At 45.3% G+C, this 18,088-nt stretch overlaps 1 protein-coding gene across 2 annotated transcripts in view; it reads left to right on the top strand.

Annotated features, from left to right (window-relative positions):
* The window catches only part of LOC130369578 (uncharacterized), a 115,605-nt gene that overhangs the window by 42,587 nt on the left and 54,930 nt on the right, over window positions 1–18,088 (top strand). For both annotated transcript variants that reach the window (XM_056574993.1, XM_056574992.1), the window contains exons 2-4: window positions 1,974–2,140; window positions 2,755–2,933; window positions 9,058–9,263. In XM_056574993.1, the coding sequence (XP_056430968.1) occupies window positions 2,038–2,140; window positions 2,755–2,933; window positions 9,058–9,263 (488 nt within the window). In that variant the 5' untranslated portion in view covers window positions 1,974–2,037. The remainder of the gene's footprint in view (window positions 1–1,973; window positions 2,141–2,754; window positions 2,934–9,057; window positions 9,264–18,088) is intronic.

Below are 18,088 nucleotides of genomic sequence, written 5' to 3'. Positions count from 1 at the left end.
TTAGCCTTACTGTTCTATTGTAAAAAAAAAAAAAAAAAATTATGTTTTTACATCCCTGTCTTCTGAAGGTCAGCATAGCAATATAAGGCACAAATGTAGAAAAAGATATGGCTACACATCCCTAGTTGTACACTGATCTACTACTTCTCAACACTGCATGTGTTCTGAGGCCATGTGTCTTTTCTCAACATATATATGTGCTGTATATATATATATATATATATATATATATATATATATATATATTAGGGATTTTTTTTTTTTTGCAGGGCAAGTTGTATATTGTATAATGGCAAATATAACTTTCATAAAAAAATACAGCACTTGGTTTTTTGTCCTGCGTTTAAAAAAAAAAAAAAAACGCCAGTGCAATTTCCTGCGTCTGGCATTTTTTCTGCAGTTTTTTCCCTCCCTTAGGCTATGTTCACACTACGGAATTCTCACGGAATTCCGCGGTGTGAACTTAACATTAGTGTGAATGGGTCTCCGCGAGACCCGTTCACACTGCGGAATTTCCGCGGCGGCCAATTCCGCCGCTGAAATTGTTCCGCGCAAAGAAAGAAAATGTTCATTCTTTGCGCGGATTCCGCGAGCACTGCATAGTGATGACTCAGTGCCCCGTGGCCCTAGCGCTCAAGTAACTCCGGCGGCGGCCGCCAGGCGGAATCTCCGCTCGCGGAATCAAGATTTTGACTGAAAAAACACCATGGGCTCAACATGCTGCGATTTTGCAAAACTGCCAAGGAGCTGAAAAACAACAAAAAAAGAGTGGAAAAACACCAAAAGGGTTAAAAAAAAAATGCTAATCTGAAAAACGCCAAGTTGAAAATGAATTTTGAGATTTTTCATTGATTTACAGCTGACATCTGGCTACAGTGTTTTTTGGGCAAAAAAACGCCATGCGGCAGATTTGGCGTTTTCCTTTGCGTTTTTTGCAAAAAAGAAAAACAACTGAAAACTTAGCCTTAACATATTGGTACAATTACATGTGGTGGCCCAGTACGAGATGGTGTTTCCCTGTACTTCTCCTGCCCTGTCAGGCAGAGTCTCTCCATGTCCCCAGGGCCCCCTTCATGTGTTATCCACTATGTACATAAGTTGTATAATAAAATGTACTGTTTCTTTAATAGCTGTTACCATGTGATTGTTACCCAGGAGGCACTAGTGACCAGGTGACCTCCCAAGTGACCTACAGGCTCCTTGCACAGCCCCCCTATATAACCAGGGGAGGGGCTGTAATCTCTCTTAGTTCCTGAGGTCCAGTGCAGTCGTCTCAGTGTGTGTGTCTGGAGCATTGGAGGCCTCAATCCTAAAGCCTGCAGCCACCTGTCAATTGCAAGTAAGCCAAAGTCATCTAATTGTCAGTGATCAAGTCAAGTCTACTGTTTAGTCACCGTGGCCTGCACCAAAGTCTATCTAACTACTGCAAGTCCCAGCAAACCTGCGAGGTCCCCCTGTGTCACTGGTCACCTCCTTGGGATATTGGCTGTACTGCATAGACTGTGTCATCTGTCTACCCTCAGAAAAGCTACTGTTTGTCCGTAACTTGGTGTCAATGTCTTTGTTGCCCCCGTGCCAAGCCCAGGACCAGCGGTATTACCTTGCGGTGGTTAAGGCCAAATCACGCCCTGGCATCACGACAAGAAGGGGTTAATAACATCTGCCCCTTGGGTTATAACATCTACCCTGCACCTCACGCCGCGACGCCACATACAGCTATACAAAAAGTTTTGTTTAATGTTTTACTTCTTTTCAATTAAACAGTTTTTATATTTAAAGAGCCGTAACTTGGAAATAATTTACTACTCTTTGCATAAGGGCAGCGTGGCAAAATAGCGCTTTTTTTTTTTTTTTTGCATAAGGCCCATCTTTGCACAACAAATGTTGCCTAAACCCCTACTTTGCACAGAAAAAATGCGCTTGTTCAAGTGTTAGTTATATATGTATTTAAATGTCTCTGAATGCTTTGACAGGGAATATGAGCCAGTGTTGAGGCATCTACATCCAAGATATCCAGGGGTCCCCACTCGTAGAACAATGGCAATGCAGAAACATTTCCATGTTCGAGACTGTCACCAAAGATCCATAACTGCACTTGGGTTCCACACAGCAAGAAGGGAGTTTCTCACAGGCTTTGAAGGTAAGGAACATTTATATTTAGCATGTGGGTTCCTATAACAACACAGGGGGTCATCCAAGGCTTTGATGGGGAGACGGAGTAGTAATTGGCCGTCTGGGGTGTTATGGGGGATGGGGGGGGGATTACAAATCAAAAGAATACAACGTGCATGTATATTTCTTTGTATAGCTAATGTATAATGTAATGCAGAACATTGTGGTCAACCAGATGTAATACTGTAGGTGCCACGGTCCAGTCAGCACAACCACTTACTGTATTGGTAATGAACTGTATCTGTCTCACAGGAATATATCTGATGGCTGCAGCATGTCTGGGCCTTGTAAAAAATACAAATTACCACCCCCAGTATGCATGTTGACTGGGGCCCTATTCCAAGAAGAGCTATTGTGTCACATGACTGCTTTCAGGGTGCAAAGAAGGAAGATTTGGCAACATTCAGTGGAAAGAGAACTTACTTGTTAACTGGCATCGCAAACACGTATTGCTTTCAGGGTCACACTGTGTTCGCCTAAATTATTATTTGTAAAAATATTAGTAGTGAATAGACGGTGTCTTCTTCATGTGGAATTACTTGCACAGCACTGATTATATAAGCTCTTGCCTCCCATGTGCAGATGGAATGATAAAGTGGTGGGACCTGGACAGTGGACGCCTGTCGCAGTCGGCAGCAGAACATTCAGGGATGGTCACCAAAATATTATACTGGACAGAGACAAAGCTCGTCTTCTCGTCATCAAATGATGGCACACTCATTGTGTGGACTTCTGGAGCAGTGGTGTTAGATAAAATCAGGGTAGGTAAGAAGGCTTGCCCGGTTTTCAATTGGTATTTGAAAAATATTTGAATGTAGTGAATGCATTGAATAGCATATTTATAATAATAAATCCAGCTCAAATAATATTCTGCCTGCCTGAAAACAACAGCATATTAATAACAATAAATACAGCTCAAGTAATATTCTGCCTGCCTGATATAGCTTGGGTTGCCATGAGAAAGAAGGGAACACACCTTAAAGGGGTACTCTGCCCCTAGACATCTTATACCCTATCCAAAGGATAGGGGATAAGATGTCTGATCGTGGGGGTCCTACCACTGGGACTGCTTCAGCCGTTGTTCGTTTAGAGCGTCGGGTGCAGCGCCGAAGCCTCGTGATGTCACGGCCACACCCCGCTCGTGATGTCACGGCCATACCCCCTCAATGCAAGTCTCCCATAGACTTGCATTGAGGGGGCATGGCCGAGACGTCATGAGCGGGGTATGATCGTGACGTCACAAGCCTCTGCCCCGAACCGCCAGTCATCCGGCACGTAGCGAAGTCAGCTACATGCACCGGATATTTGGGGTGCCGCAGCCGAGATCGCCGGGGTCCCCAGCGGCGGGACCCCCACGATCAGACATTTTATCCCCTATCCTTTGGATAGGGGATAAGAACTCTAGGGGCGGAGTACCCCTTTAAAGACTCTTCATATAGCTATTATACTAGTCCAGTTAACAGTGCTAATGGGAGCCTACGGAAAATAGCTCTCTTCAAGAATGAAAAAAAGAAAAGAGCTATTTTGCATACACTGCTCTAAATGTTCCCTACTAGCTGGATCTCTGCAAGAGAACACAAACCGACCATCCTGTTTGTCACTCCTGGATTAGTCACATGTTCTGGTTTGTTCTGCTTTTCGAATGACAATCCCTAGGTGAGTTGACTTTGCCTGTTAATGTGCCAGCCTTTCCTGGTAGCATACTCATTAATCATTGACTGCTCAGGGAATTACAACCTGGAAATAGCTCCTTTTGGGGTTTGGGGAGGCTGGAATTGGGATTTCCGCTGCAGATTTCTCTGTCACTGAAGTTCAGTGTGCAGAGCAGTAGAATTAGCTCCTTAGCCTCCAATGTGTTGCCTCCCCGCAATGTCCTGCTACCTGCATTTCTATATTGGAATAATGGAATAAATATTCAAGTTTTTGGATACTACATACCTGAGTTGCCGCGCTGTATTCTTCTCCATAGAAGGTATTGGACAGAGCAGCAGAATCCCTGAAATTTTTTGTCAGATTCCGCTTGGAAATGACCCCATGTGAACATACCCTAAGAAAGGTCAAGGATTTATTAACCAAAGTAATAAACACTTTGAATTTTGTCATTGGCAATTCTCACAAGGTCTGTGCCTCTGTTGTAGACATAGTGGACATCTTTGCATTTACTGTCTTGTTTCGCCTCCAAAGCGGAGGAGAAAGCTCCAATTCCTAGTGGAGAGATGACCTTGGGCCTGATACTTTGTGGACTCTTGTGAACTTATTTAAAAATATTGTATTTCCCAACAAGTTTCAGATTCCTTTCTCATCTTTTCAAAGACACCTGTAACATTAATAAATTTCCATTAATGGTTCGCCAATTTCTTAGGGACATGTCTGCTAGTTTAAAGCTCTAATACAACATCAAGTAAGTGTGGTGGCTCAGTACAGGAGTTGCACCCCTGTACCCTTGCTGCCCTGTCAGGCAGACTCCATTCAGTGACCCCTGGGCCCCCCCTTCACCTATATGCCCTAACTAGTTAAGCAGTGCCTATGTTTTGTTTTGTATTGTAATGTACATGTATTGTTATATACCTTTAAATACTGTTGTCATGTGTTGTAACCAAGGAAGGTACCAGTGACCATGTGGCCTACAGGGTGACCTATGAGACCCCTCTAGAGTCTCCCCCATATAAGCCCTGGGTGAAGCTAGTTCAGTCTCTTAGTCCAAGTCTTTGCTGAGTGCAGTGAGGTCAAGTCCAGAGAAAGTGTCTGGTGTCCTGAGGAGGCCTAAAGCCAACCATGCAGCCACGCATGCCAAAGTCCACTACCCCACAGGTGAACATCAATCCTGCTAAGCTACAAACAGGGTGAAGTCTGTCTAGTCAGTTCCAGTCAAGTCAGTCAGGATTTATCTGTGTCAAGTCAGCGTGGCCCTGCATCAAATTGTCCAAATCCACTACAAGTCCCAGCAAGCCCTAAGATCTCTGAAGTCACTTGTCACCACCTTGAGTCTGGCTAAGCTGTTAAGACTGTTACACCTGTCTAACTAGTAAAGCTGCTGTTGTTCCGTAACTTGGCATCGGAGTCATTATTTGCCCCCGGGCCTAGCCCAGGATACAGCGGTATACCTTCAGGTGGTGAAGAGGTTAAACCATGCCCTGGTGTCACGAATACAAGGAGTTAATGCCATTTGCCCCTAGGGTAATTGCATCTGCCCTCATCACACCCTCACAACATAAGGTTCCCCCTTACAAAGAAGCATGTTTTATGGCTCTCCAGCACTGCATCGGGTTACACGTAGCCAGACTACTCTCTACACTTAAAGGGGTACTCTGGAGGAAAACAAATGTTTTCAAATCAACTAGAACGTTATGCAAATTTGTAAATTACCTTTATATAAAAAATCTTAATCTTTCCAGTACCTATTAGCTGCTGTATGCTCTATTGGAAGTTGCGTAGTTCTTTCCAGTCTGACCACAGTGCTCTCTGCTGACACCTCTGTCCATGCCAGGAACTGTCCAGAGCATGAACAAATCCCTATAGCAAACCTATCCTGCTCTGAACAATTCCTAGCATGGACAGAGGTGGTAGCAGAGAACACTGTGTTCAGACTAGAAGAACTACACAACTTCCTCTGGAGTATACAGCAGCTGAGAAGTACTAGAAGGATTAAGATTTTTTTAATAGAAGTAATTTACAAATCTTTATAACTGTTACGCCGAGCGCTCCGGGTCCCTGCTCCTCCCCGGAGCGCTCACGGCGTCTCTCTCCCTGCAGCGCCCCGGTCGGTCCCGCTGACCGGGAGCGCTGCACTGATATGGCCGTCGGGGATGCGATTCGCACAGCGGGACGCGCCCGCTCGCGAATCGCATCCCAAGTCACTTACCCGTCCCGGTCCCCTGCTGTCATGTGCTGGCGCGCGCGGCTCCGCTCTCTAGGGCGCGCGCGCGCGCCAGCTCTCTGAGACTTAAAGGGCCAGTGCACCAATGATTGGTGCCTGGCCCAATTAGCTTAATTGGCTTCCACCTGCTCCCTGGCTATATCTGCTCACTGCCCCTGCACTCCCTTGCCGGATCTTGTTGCCTTGTGCCAGTGAAAGCGTTTAGTGTTGTCCAAGCCTGTGTTACCTGAACTCTTGCTACCCATCTTGACTACGAACCTTGCCGCCTGCCCCCGACCTTCTGCTACGTCTGACCTTGCCTCTGCCTAGTCCTTCTGTCCCACGCCTTCTCAGCAGTCAGCGAGGTTGAGCCATTGCTAGTGGATACGACCTGGTTGCTACTGCCGCAGCAAGACCATCCCGCTTTGTGGCGGGCTCTGGTGAACACCAGTAGCCTCTTAGAACCGGTCCACCAGCACGGTCCACGCCAATCCCTCGCTGACACAGAGGATCCACTAACCGTAAGCCGAATCGTGACAGTAGATCCGGCCATGGATCCCGCTGAGGTGCCGCTGCCAAGTCTCGCTGACCTTACCACGGTGGTCGCTCAGCAATCGCAGCAAATTGCCCAACAAGGACAGCAGCTGTCGCAGTTGACCGCCACGTTACAGCAACTTCTGCCTCTGCTACAGCAGCAACCATCTCCTCCGCCAGCTCCTGCACCTCCTCCGCAGCGAGTGGCCGCTCCTAGCCTCCGCTTGTCCCTGCCGGACAAATTTGATGGGGACTCTAGACTCTGCCGTGGATTTCTGTCTCAATGTTCCCTGCATATGGAGATGTTGTCGGACTTGTTTCCTACAGAACGGTCTAAGGTGGCGTTCGTAGTGAGCCTTCTTTCAGGAAAGGCCTTGTCTTTGGCCACCCGCATTGACATGCGTTTTTCTGAGAGACATCAGGAGCTCCGCCAGGAAAAAGACTTAGATCTCTGGGCACCTCTCCCACAGCATCCTTTGCAATCTACGCCTGGGCCTCCCGCCGAGGAGGCCATGCAAGTGGATCGGTCTCGCCTGACCCAGGAAGAGAGGAATCGCCGTAGGGAAGAAAATCTTTGTCTGTACTGTGCCAGTACCGAGCATTTCTTGGTGGATTGCCCTATTCGTCCTCCACGTCTGGGAAACGCACGCACGCACCCAGCTCACGTGGGTGTGGCGTCTCTTGGTTCAAACTCTGCTTCTCCACGTCTCACGGTGCCCGTGCGGATTTCTCCTTCAGCCAATTCCTCCCTCTCAGCCGTGGCCTGCTTGGACTCTGGTGCCTCTGGGAATTTCATTTTGGAGTCTTTGGTGAATAAGTTCTGCATCCCGGTGACTCGTCTCGTCAAGCCGCTCTACATTTCCGCGGTCAACAGAGTTAGATTGGATTGCACCGTGCGTTACCGCACAAAACCCCTCTTAATGTGCATTGGACCCCACAACGAAAGGATTGAATTTTTCGTCCTCCCCAACTGCACCTCTGAGGTCCTCCTCGGTCTGCCATGGCTCCAGCTTCATTCTCCCACCCTTGACTGGACCACCGGGGAGATCAAGAACTGGGACTCTGCTTGCCACAAGAAATGCCTCTCCCCCCCTCCCAGTCCCGTCAGGCAAGCCTCAGTGCCTCCTCATGGCCCCCGTCCTGGTGTCACCCTGCCCCGTGCCAAGCTTCACCCTCTGCCCTCCCTCCCCATTCCCACTCCTGCTGTACTGCCTGCCGTTGAGGAAACCCTCCATTCTTTCCTGGTGTCCTCGTCCCAAGTAAAGCAGTTGTCGGACAAAAAAAGGGGGAGACCTAAGGGGGGGGGGTACTGTTACGCCGAGCACTCCGGGTCCCTGCTCCTCCCCGGAGCGCTCACGGCGTCTCTCTCCCTGCAGCGCCCCGGTCGGTCCCGCTGACCGGGAGCGCTGCACTGATATGGCCGTCGGGGATGCGATTCGCACAGCGGGACGCGCCCGCTCGCGAATCGCATCCCAAGTCACTTACCCGTCCCGGTCCCCTGCTGTCATGTGCTGGCGCGCGCGGCTCCGCTCTCTAGGGCGCGCGCGCGCCAGCTCTCTGAGACTTAAAGGGCCAGTGCACCAATGATTGGTGCCTGGCCCAATTACCTTAATTGGCTTCCACCTGCTCCCTGGCTATATCTGCTCACTGCCCCTGCACTCCCTTGCCGGATCTTGTTGCCTTGTGCCAGTGAAAGCGTTTAGTGTTGTCCAAGCCTGTGTTACCTGAACTCTTGCTACCCATCTTGACTACGAACCTTGCCGCCTGCCCCCGACCTTCTGCTACGTCTGACCTTGCCTCTGCCTAGTCCTTCTGTCCCACGCCTTCTCAGCAGTCAGCGAGGTTGAGCCGTTGCTAGTGGATACGACCTGGTTGCTACTGCCGCAGCAAGACCATCCCGCTTTGCGGCGGGCTCTGGTGAACACCAGTAGCCTCTTAGAACCGGTCCACCAGCACGGTCCACGCCAATCCCTCGCTGACACAGAGGATCCACTAACCGTAAGCCGAATCGTGACAATAACTTTCTGGCACCAGTCGATTTGAAAACATTTTACTTTGTCCAGAGTCCCCCTTATAGAGTCTTCTGATCAGATATTTTACTTAGGAACTTCCTGTACAATATGTAATATCATGTACTATGTACTTGTACCACTACCTGTACTATCTCCAAAGTTTGGTCTGCACCTCTGGTCTTCCCGTCATGTCACTTTGTGGTATGTCTGAATTTCCGCCTCAACATCTGGACTATGTAAATAACTTTTCAACTTTTTATCTTGACAAAAAACAAATGTCCCTATAATTGTGCTATTCCTTTTCTTCTTTTCTTTCTGGACACAGACCTCCCAGAGGACAAGTTTACCCATTGTCTCTACTCAAGATGGGTCATTGACTTCATACATTGACTACCATACACTAAGATTACAGTGAAGAAAGTATGTCTGCTACATGGTTAATATTCTTTATTTGACTTATGTTAATATGCTTGTATCCATCAGCTGGGTAGTCCTATCTACAGCATTGCTATAAACCTCAGACGACATCTCTTAGTATGTGGATTCAAGAAGCACCTCTCCATTTATCCTCTGGATGAACAAAAAACCTGTGGACATGTTATAAACATTAAGAAGTGCTCTTCTGACTATCAGCATACTGACATCGTATCGTGTATCGTATCCTTAGATAGTCAAATCTATACAGTAGGGTATGTATAAAATATAAAACTATACTAAACATTCTTAAAGGTGTTACTGTTGAAATTAACTTTGTTGCACAGACATGTCAGAAGTTAAAGGGGCACTCTGGTGGGAACCAGAGCAGTTTAGTGTGAGATGAGCAAGGAGTGGCTAAGGCTGCACACACCCCTCAGCATTTCCTGATTTTGGACTTCTGTGCAAGAGATGGGGGAAAATGTGCTCTGGACAAGTAGGGAGACACCTAGTGGCAGCTTTTTAAACACAAATAAAACATAGAAAACTTAATTTTTTTAAACAAAGTACATTAGAAAGATTTTTAATTTACCGGAGTGCAATAGGAAAAATTAGTTTTAATTAGAGTGCCCATTTAAATAAAGCTGTGGTAATTTTGACACACACAACAAAGTAATTTATGTATTTATATCAGAGTCTATATACTGTAGTTTATGTTGTTTAAATGTTTAGTGAGAATCAATCAGACATGTCATTGGGTCTTTAGGGGTTTGTTAAAACAACATGTATCTCAGATAGGAATATAGGTAGGCTTTAAAGGGGTTCTCCGGTGCTTAAACATCTTATCCCCTATCCAAAGGATAGGGGAAAAGATGCCTGATCGTGGGAGTCCCGCCGCTGGGGACCCCCGGAATCATGCACCCGGCACCCCGTTTGTAATAAGTCCCCGGAGCGTGTTCTCTCCGGGACTGATTACCGGCGATTACAGGGCAGGCAGCGTGTGACGTGTGATCACAACAAAGTGATTTATGTATTTATATCAGAGTCTATATACTGTATTTTATGTTGTTTAAATGCTTAGTGAGAATCAATCAGACATGTCATTGGGTCTTTAGGGGTTTGTTAAAACAACATGTATCTCAGATAGGAATATAGGTAGGCTTTAAAGGGGTTCTCCGGTGCTTAAACATCTTATCCCCTATCCAAAGGATAGGGGATAAGATGCCTGATCACGGGAGTCCCGCCACTGGGGACCCCCCGGGACCATGCACGCGGCACCCCGTTTGTAATCAGTCCCCGGAGCGTGTTCGCTCTGGGACTGATTACCGGCGACTACAGGGCGGGCGGCGTGTGACGTCACGCCTGCGCCGGCATGTGACGTCACGCTCCGCCCCTCAATGCAAGCCTATGGGAGGGGGCGTGATAGCTATCATGCCCCCTCCCGTAGGCTTGCATTGCGGGGCGGAGCGTGACGTCACACGCAGGTGTGACGTCACACGCCGCCCGCCCTGTAGTCGCCCGTAATCAGTAATCATAGTTATCACGCCCACTCCCGTAGGCTTGCATTGCGGGGCGGAGCGTGACGTCACACGCCGGCGCAGGCGTGACGTCACACGCCGCCCGCCCTGTAGTCGCCTGTAATCAGTCCCAGAGCGAACACGCTCCGGGGACTGATTACAAACGGGGTGCCACGTGCATGATCCCGGGGGTCCCCAGCGGCGGGACTCCCGCGATCAGGCATCTTTTCCCCTATCCTTTGGATAGGGGATAAGATGTTTAAGCAAAGGAGAACCCCTTTAAAGGGAATATAATAGAGGGAGTAGAAGGATGCACTCACCCGGTAAACTTGCTTGAATGAATATTTATTCACAAACAGCATACAAACGTACATCAGGTAGAAACAGAGGAGAGGCCTTACAGCGACAGACTGTTTCCTGCGCCATAGCGCACTTCCTCAGGCTGCCAGTCTGCGCCGCTGCTCACAAGTAAGTATTAAATAGACAATCATAGGGTTACTATGGAGACATCTAAACAAATACATGCAATGGTGCAAAACGAAGTAAAACCAATTATAAAAATGAACCGATGTCATTGCAGTCATTAAGACACATCTGCCCCAGGGTCTATGTGTTCAGCTGTCTCAAAACACTGATCAACTAGATCTTTTGGATAGTTCCATTGGGCAAATCTTTCCTTCAGTTCCTCAGCTTACCTGTAATAATTCTGCGTATCGCTATTAATTCTTTTAAGTCATAAAAATTGACTATATGGTATCCCTCTCCGAACATGGAGGCGATGCGTGCTGTCGAAGTGAAGGATAGAGTTCTTTGCTGTAGCCTTACTGAAGCCAGATGTCACCAACTTATCTTACAGAATTTGGATTTTAACATCCAAGAAATCAATTTCCTGGTCCCCAAAGACAGAGGTGAAGCGTATGTTCATGCCATTTGACACATTAAGGTATTCTACAAATTGTTGGAACATGCTCTCCTCCCAGTCCCAAACGACCAGAATATTGTCCACATAGCACAATAGAAGTTTTACATGTTTACAAAAAGGATTCTTTTGAGAAAAGATAAATCTCCTTTCGAAAATAGAGAGAAAGAGATTTGTGTATGTGCAAGAGACTGGAGTCCCCATGGCTGTACCCCCAATTTGCTTATACCAGGAGTCACTAAAGGTAAAGGTATTATTATTGAGGATAAGCCATTGGGACTCACAGATAAACTCATATACTTCGGGGAAATTCTCAGTGTGGGAAAGAAAATCCCTGATAGCCTGTACATCCGCATCATGAGGGATGCGGGTGTATAGGCTCTTGACATCTATGAAGGATAAATGAAATCCAGGCTGTCAATCAAAGTCAGATAGATACTGCAACAGATGGTTAGTGTATTTTAAATAAGTGGGCATACAACTCAATAAGGGTCTCAAAACCCAGTCAATATACTGGGACAAAGACTCAGTCACAGAGCTGTTGCCCGCCACAATGGGGCGACCAGGGGGTCGGCTCTGCGACTTATGAGTCTTGGGGAGGAAATACCCTTTGGGAAATTTAGGGAAAGTGAGGAGCAATTTCTCAGCTGTTTTCTGTTTCTAGATGTGACTTGGACTTTGCATTGCTTTGTTTTTGGAACCCAGAGCACGCGTTATGTTTACCAACAGACTCGGAATGGATTCAAACATGGAAACCAGCAGCACACCTGTGGATTCTATCTTACAAGCGGGTAGATCAGAGCCTGGAGCTTTCTTTACCTCATGTAACAACCAAGATGAATTGGCTGTCATGAGCACCAAATCACTGGAGCAGTGTATCACCTCCCTGGCTGACAAAGAAGTCAGATTATTCTGGACAAGTCCTATGTGGAAAGTGACCACGTGCCATCGCAATACACAGAGGACAAGAACTTAATGGGAGCCTGGGAGCAGGCACATCTAATACATGCCTCCAACTTACTTAAACTAGTCCTTGAACGTTATCAACCAGAGTATGAAAGGGTTACTAGTGAGCTATGCCATGCATAAACGGAATATAGAACCCATGTCAGAGAATCTATGGCAGCCACCTTCCTCAAGAAAATAGAGAAAAAAGTTCTAGTTACTCACAAAGAGGTTAAAGAAACACAAGGGCATGAGTTAGAAGGAGTAGTCCCTCCTGTGAATGTATTTAACAATACTGATGTGGACTTACCTGATGAAGTCTTGCTTCTTCTTTCTAAGGGCTCTTACTTAAAATTACGATTTTGATGCAGTACAATGTGAAGTGGACCTTTTTTAAATCTTTGAGAAAGATTAATTTGCATAATTTTAATTTTTTTTAACAGAGAGGGTAGCAATACATCTCAACCATCAGTGGTCAGGGAAGGAGAGATACCTTGCAAAATTGGTCCATTGGGATTCAGCTTGATAGAAGAGTTCACCCCTACTGAGAATGAATCTGTTGAGCTACTCACAGGTTTAACTAGCGATACAGATTATGGTGAGAGCAAAGTAGAGGAACCTGTCACCCCCTTTAGAGGAGGCAATCAATCTACCTTTTCTCCCCCTACTTTATCTGGTAGCTCCATTGACCTTTCCAGTAAGGCGGTAGTCAAGGAGGTTAAGGCATTGCTATTTCCCCCTACTAGCTCTAATCTATCAGTAAAAGAGAAGGCAACTTTGCAATGGCTGAAAAATTGACCCGATCTCAGGATAAGCAAAACTGATAAATGTGGAGGTATGGTGGTTATGTCCAGCTCCTACTATGAAGAGGAGGCATTGCACCTCCTGGGAGATAGGTCAGTGTATGTTCCTATGAAGTCAAATCCCATCAGTAAGATTTTGGACCAGCTTCGTTCATTGCTTAGAGTTCAGGTAGAAAGAGGGATTCTGACAAAGAAAACAACTGAGAAATTGCTTCCCTAAATTTCCCAAATGGTATTTCCTCCCCAAGACTCATAAGTCGCAGAGCCGACCCCCTAGTCGCCCCATTGTGGCGGGGATCGGCTCTGTGACTGAGTCTTTGTCCCAGAATATTGACTGGGTTTTGAGACCCTTATTGAGTTGTATGCCCACTTATTTAAAATACACTAACCATCTGTTGCAATATGTATCTGACTTTGATTGGCAGCCTGGATTTCATTTATCCTCCATAGATGTCGAAAGCCTGCACACCCGCATCCCTCATGATGCGAATGTACAGGCTATCAGGGATTTTCTTTCCCAGACTGATAATTCCCCTGAAGTATATGAGTTTATCTGTGAGTCCCAATGGCTGATCCTCAATAATAATACCTTTACCTTTAGTGACACCTGGTATAAGCAAATAGGGGGTACAGCCTTTGTGACTCCAGTCTCTGGAACGCAAATCTCTTTCTCTCTATTTTTGAAAGATGATTTATCTTTTCTCAAAAGAATCCTTTTTGTAAACATGTAAAACTCCTATTGCATGATATTCTGGTAGTTTGGGACTGGGAGGAGAGCATGTTCCAACTATTTGTAGAATACCTTAATATGTTAAATGACATGAACATACTCTTCACTTCCGTCTTTGGGGACCAGGAAACTGATTTCTTGGATGTTAAAATCCAAATTCAGCAAGATAAGTTGGTGACATCTGGTTTCAGGAAGGCTACAGCAAAGAACTACAGCAAAGAACTCTACCCTTCACTTCGACAGCTCGGATCCCCTCCATGTTCGGAGAGGGATACCATATAGTCAATTTTTACGACTTAAAAGAATTAATAGTGATATGCAGAATTATTACAGGCAAGCTCAGGAACCGAAGGATAGATTTGCCCAACTGAACTATCCAAAAGAACTAGTTGATCAGTGTTTTGAGAAAAATGAACGCGTAGAATGATCCACTCTGTTAAAATCAAATAAGAAGAGTGTCTTGCAGTATGAACAGAAATGCTTTACTTTTGATTTTGCCAATAGTAGCATGAACAAAATAATTAGTGCCGCAATTAGACGCAACTGGTTTATACTCCAGAGGGACCCCGTATTAGAACAAGTGGCAAGCAGTTAGCCCCTCATCACATTTAGGAAAAGCACCACTTTGGGAGATATTTTGAAGAAAAATGAAAGACGTAATGCAGCTTCTGAGAAAAACAAGAAGAGTTTTGGCTGACTGAAATTATGCCCAAGGGCAACTTTGCATGTAAGCACTGTTCATACTGTGCGTTTAATCTAGGTACTAGAGAGATTAAGGTTGGAGGGTTGTCCCATGTAGTTAACCAGTTCACAACCTGCAGAACCAATTACCTGGTGTACATTCTATTTTGCCCGTGTGAATTCATATATGTGGGTAAAACTATTAGGAGCCTGTTCATACGTGAGAGAAAGCATCTAAGGTGAGAGAGCATCAAAGGTGCTTCCCAGGCTTATTTACCACATTAATGAGTGTCACGGGGGCGATGGGACTGTATTGAAATTTGCAGGCTAGGAAAAGATTGAATGTCCGAAAAATGGAGGTGATCACCACAAAATACTGCTCCAGTGTGAGGCAAGATGGATCCTCAAACTGGAAGCCCTGTGGCCAACGAGTCTTAATGACCGCAATGACCTCAGTTTATTTTTATAAATGGAAAAAAATAAAATGGATTACTCAGTCCTCAAAAAAAAAAAAAAATATGCGAGGTTAACTGAGATATTCTCACACCCCAAAGAGAATTACTAGAAAGAGAAAAAATAAAATGGATTACTCAGTCCCCAGCTACATCACTCAAAAAGAATGTATGATGGGTGAATGAAAAGAAATAACAAAAAAGAAGGAAATTGCTAAAAAAAAAAAAAAAATTACAGCCGCAGGGCCCTTCGGTTGTGCAATAATGATGCGCCAATTGGCATAAATATCTATCACCAATAAATAAGCCTTGAGGAGTAAATAGTATTTGCATATAACAAATTCAATGCAGTCATATAGAACAATGTGACTGGATATGATGTAAAATGGAACAATGTAACTAAATATGAACTTGCAATTTTTAAACCTGTAAATGAAAAAACGATCTTGAATATTAATCTTAGTAGTATCAGCGCCAGTCCTGAAAAGAAAGTGAGTGGTGCAAGTCCTATCATAGAAACAGGATCATAGTAGATGTATAACAAAAGTTTCTGTGCAGAGGAATAGTGAACTCCTGTATCTGGAGTAGAGGATGGGAGCCCGGCTATGAGGACCGGCTGTGCCGATGTAAAAGTTCCTATAAGGAAAAGGCACAGGCACTCATGTGCCACTCACCCACTCCATGCTGGTCCCGGTATCGATGGTTTCTTGCTCTAGCTAAGAACGGCAGGAGCACCGACAAGTGACGCATGCTCACGTGTCTGGCAATCAGCTGGTCAGATGGATGCAGCCGACTCCGTGATGTTACAATGATTGTAGATGCCTCATTGCTTGTGTGGATGGCAATAAATGAAGTATCCTCCGTACAGATGGATCCCTGTAATCCGGCAGCTCCTGGTAGGATGGTAAGTCCGATAATCCGGTATAACCAATGCTGCAGTGGTTTAAAGAAGCAATGTTCCTGTGGGTTAGATGTTATTCCCAAATGGATTTTGAATGGATGTAAGTCTCTCCAAGGCTTAAAAATCGTTAAACCGCAATTTGGTATTGGTTTAATAGTGTGAACACCAAATGCGTTTCGGGGTATATAACCGAACATTAGCCATTCTAACCCCTTCCTCAGTGGTAGATTATAGCTTATGTTCGGTTATATACCCCGAAACACGTTTTGTGTTTTTTATTGACTTTGTTCACTCTATTAGACCAATACCATTGCGGTTTAAGGATTTTTAAGCCTTGGAGAGACTTCCATCCATTCAAAATCCATTTGGGAATAACATCTAACCCACAGGAACATTGCTTCTTTAAACCACTGCAGCATTGGTTATACCGGATTATCAGATTTACCATACTACCAGGAGCTGCCGGATTACAGGGATCCATCTGTGCGGAGGATACTTCATTTATCGCCATTCACACAAGCATTGAGGCATCTACAATCATTGTAACAGCACGGAGCCGGCTGCATCCATCTGACCAGCTGATTGCCAGACGCGTGAGCATCCACCCGCTACGTCCCACGCCGGGAGCTTGCGGCGGCTGCACTTGCCGGTGCTCCTGCCGTTCTTAGCTAGAGCAAGAAACCATCGATACCGGGACCAGCGTATAGAGTGGGTGAGTGGCACATGAGTGTCTGTGTCTTTTCCTTATAGGAACTTTTACATCGGCACAGCCGGTCCTCATAGCCGGTCTCCCATCCTCTACTCCAGATACAGGAGTTCACTTTTCCTCCGCACAGAAACTTTTGTTATACATCTACTATGATCCTGTTTCTATGATAGGACTTGCACCACTCACTTTCTTTTCAGGACTGGCGCTGATACTGCTAAGATTAATATTCAAGACTGGTCTTTTTTGTTGCAATTTCATATTTAGTTTCATTGTTACATTTTACATCATATCCAGTCACATTGTTCTATATGACTGCATTGAATTTGTTATATGCAAATACTATTTACTCCTCAAGACTTATTTATTGGTGATAGATAATTATGCCAATTGGCACATCATTATTGCACAGCTGTAGGGCTGTAATTTTTTTTTTTTTTAGCAATTTCATTCATTCTTTTTTGTTATTTCTTTTTGTCATTAAATTTTATATTGTCACTATATTGGTCTGGAAGTCTACTATTTTTCTATCTGAACCATTAATCCATCATACATTCTTTTTGAGTGATGTAGCTGGGGACTGAGTAATCCATTTTATTTTTTCTCTTTCTAGTAATTCTCTTTGGGGTCTGAGAATATCTCAGTTAACCTCGCATATTTTTTTTTTGTGAGCTCCACATATCTATATATAACTATTTTTATAAATGGTTTTACTTAGTTTTGCACCATTTCTTGTATTTGTTTAGATGTCTCCATAGTAACACTATGGTTGTCTATTTAATACTCAAATAATTGAAAGAAGAAATGCTCACGGCCCTCAATGCGCTGGCATAAAAGGTGCTTCTTTATTTCAAACCAAAGGATTCACAAACATCGGGAGTGGAGACAAAAGGGACAGGTCAACGACCGTTTCACCGCTCCTGCGGCTTCTACTGGACATGGGCTTGTGCTAGTGCCACTGAGCACTGAAAGACTGGTTTTGGGATTGCGACAGCTCTAATAATCCGGCACCTCTACAGTTAGCAGGGTACAGATGGTGGACATTCATATAGCAGTGCCGCCCCACATCTTCATTGTGTGTCTGTTTAATACTCACCTGTGAGTGGCGGCATAGATCGGCAGCCCGAGGAAGTGCGCTTGGACGCAGGAAACAGTCCGCACCTCTGTTTCTACCCGCTGTACGTTTGTATGCTGTTTGTGAATAAATATTCCTTCAAGCAAGTTTACCGGGTGAGTGCATCCTTCTACTACCTCTATTATATGCTATTAGACTCCCCATCATTTGGAGCGCACACCCGTTTGGTATCCACTGAGAGCAGCTGGTGTCTACTAGTCGAGAGGGCATTGGTATCGGCAGCAGTGCCAGATTCTTCTGTTTCTATATGTGATTTTACAGGGAATATTTGTATGTTTTCAAATCATTTTTACCACATTGATGTTACTTTT

The sequence above is a fragment of the Hyla sarda genome, chromosome 4 (genome assembly GCF_029499605.1).
Source record: "Hyla sarda isolate aHylSar1 chromosome 4, aHylSar1.hap1, whole genome shotgun sequence".
Lineage (NCBI taxonomy): Eukaryota > Metazoa > Chordata > Amphibia > Anura > Hylidae > Hyla > Hyla sarda.
The sequence above is the reverse complement of the archived record's forward strand: the minus strand, read 5'-3'. Positions and strand labels throughout refer to the sequence as shown.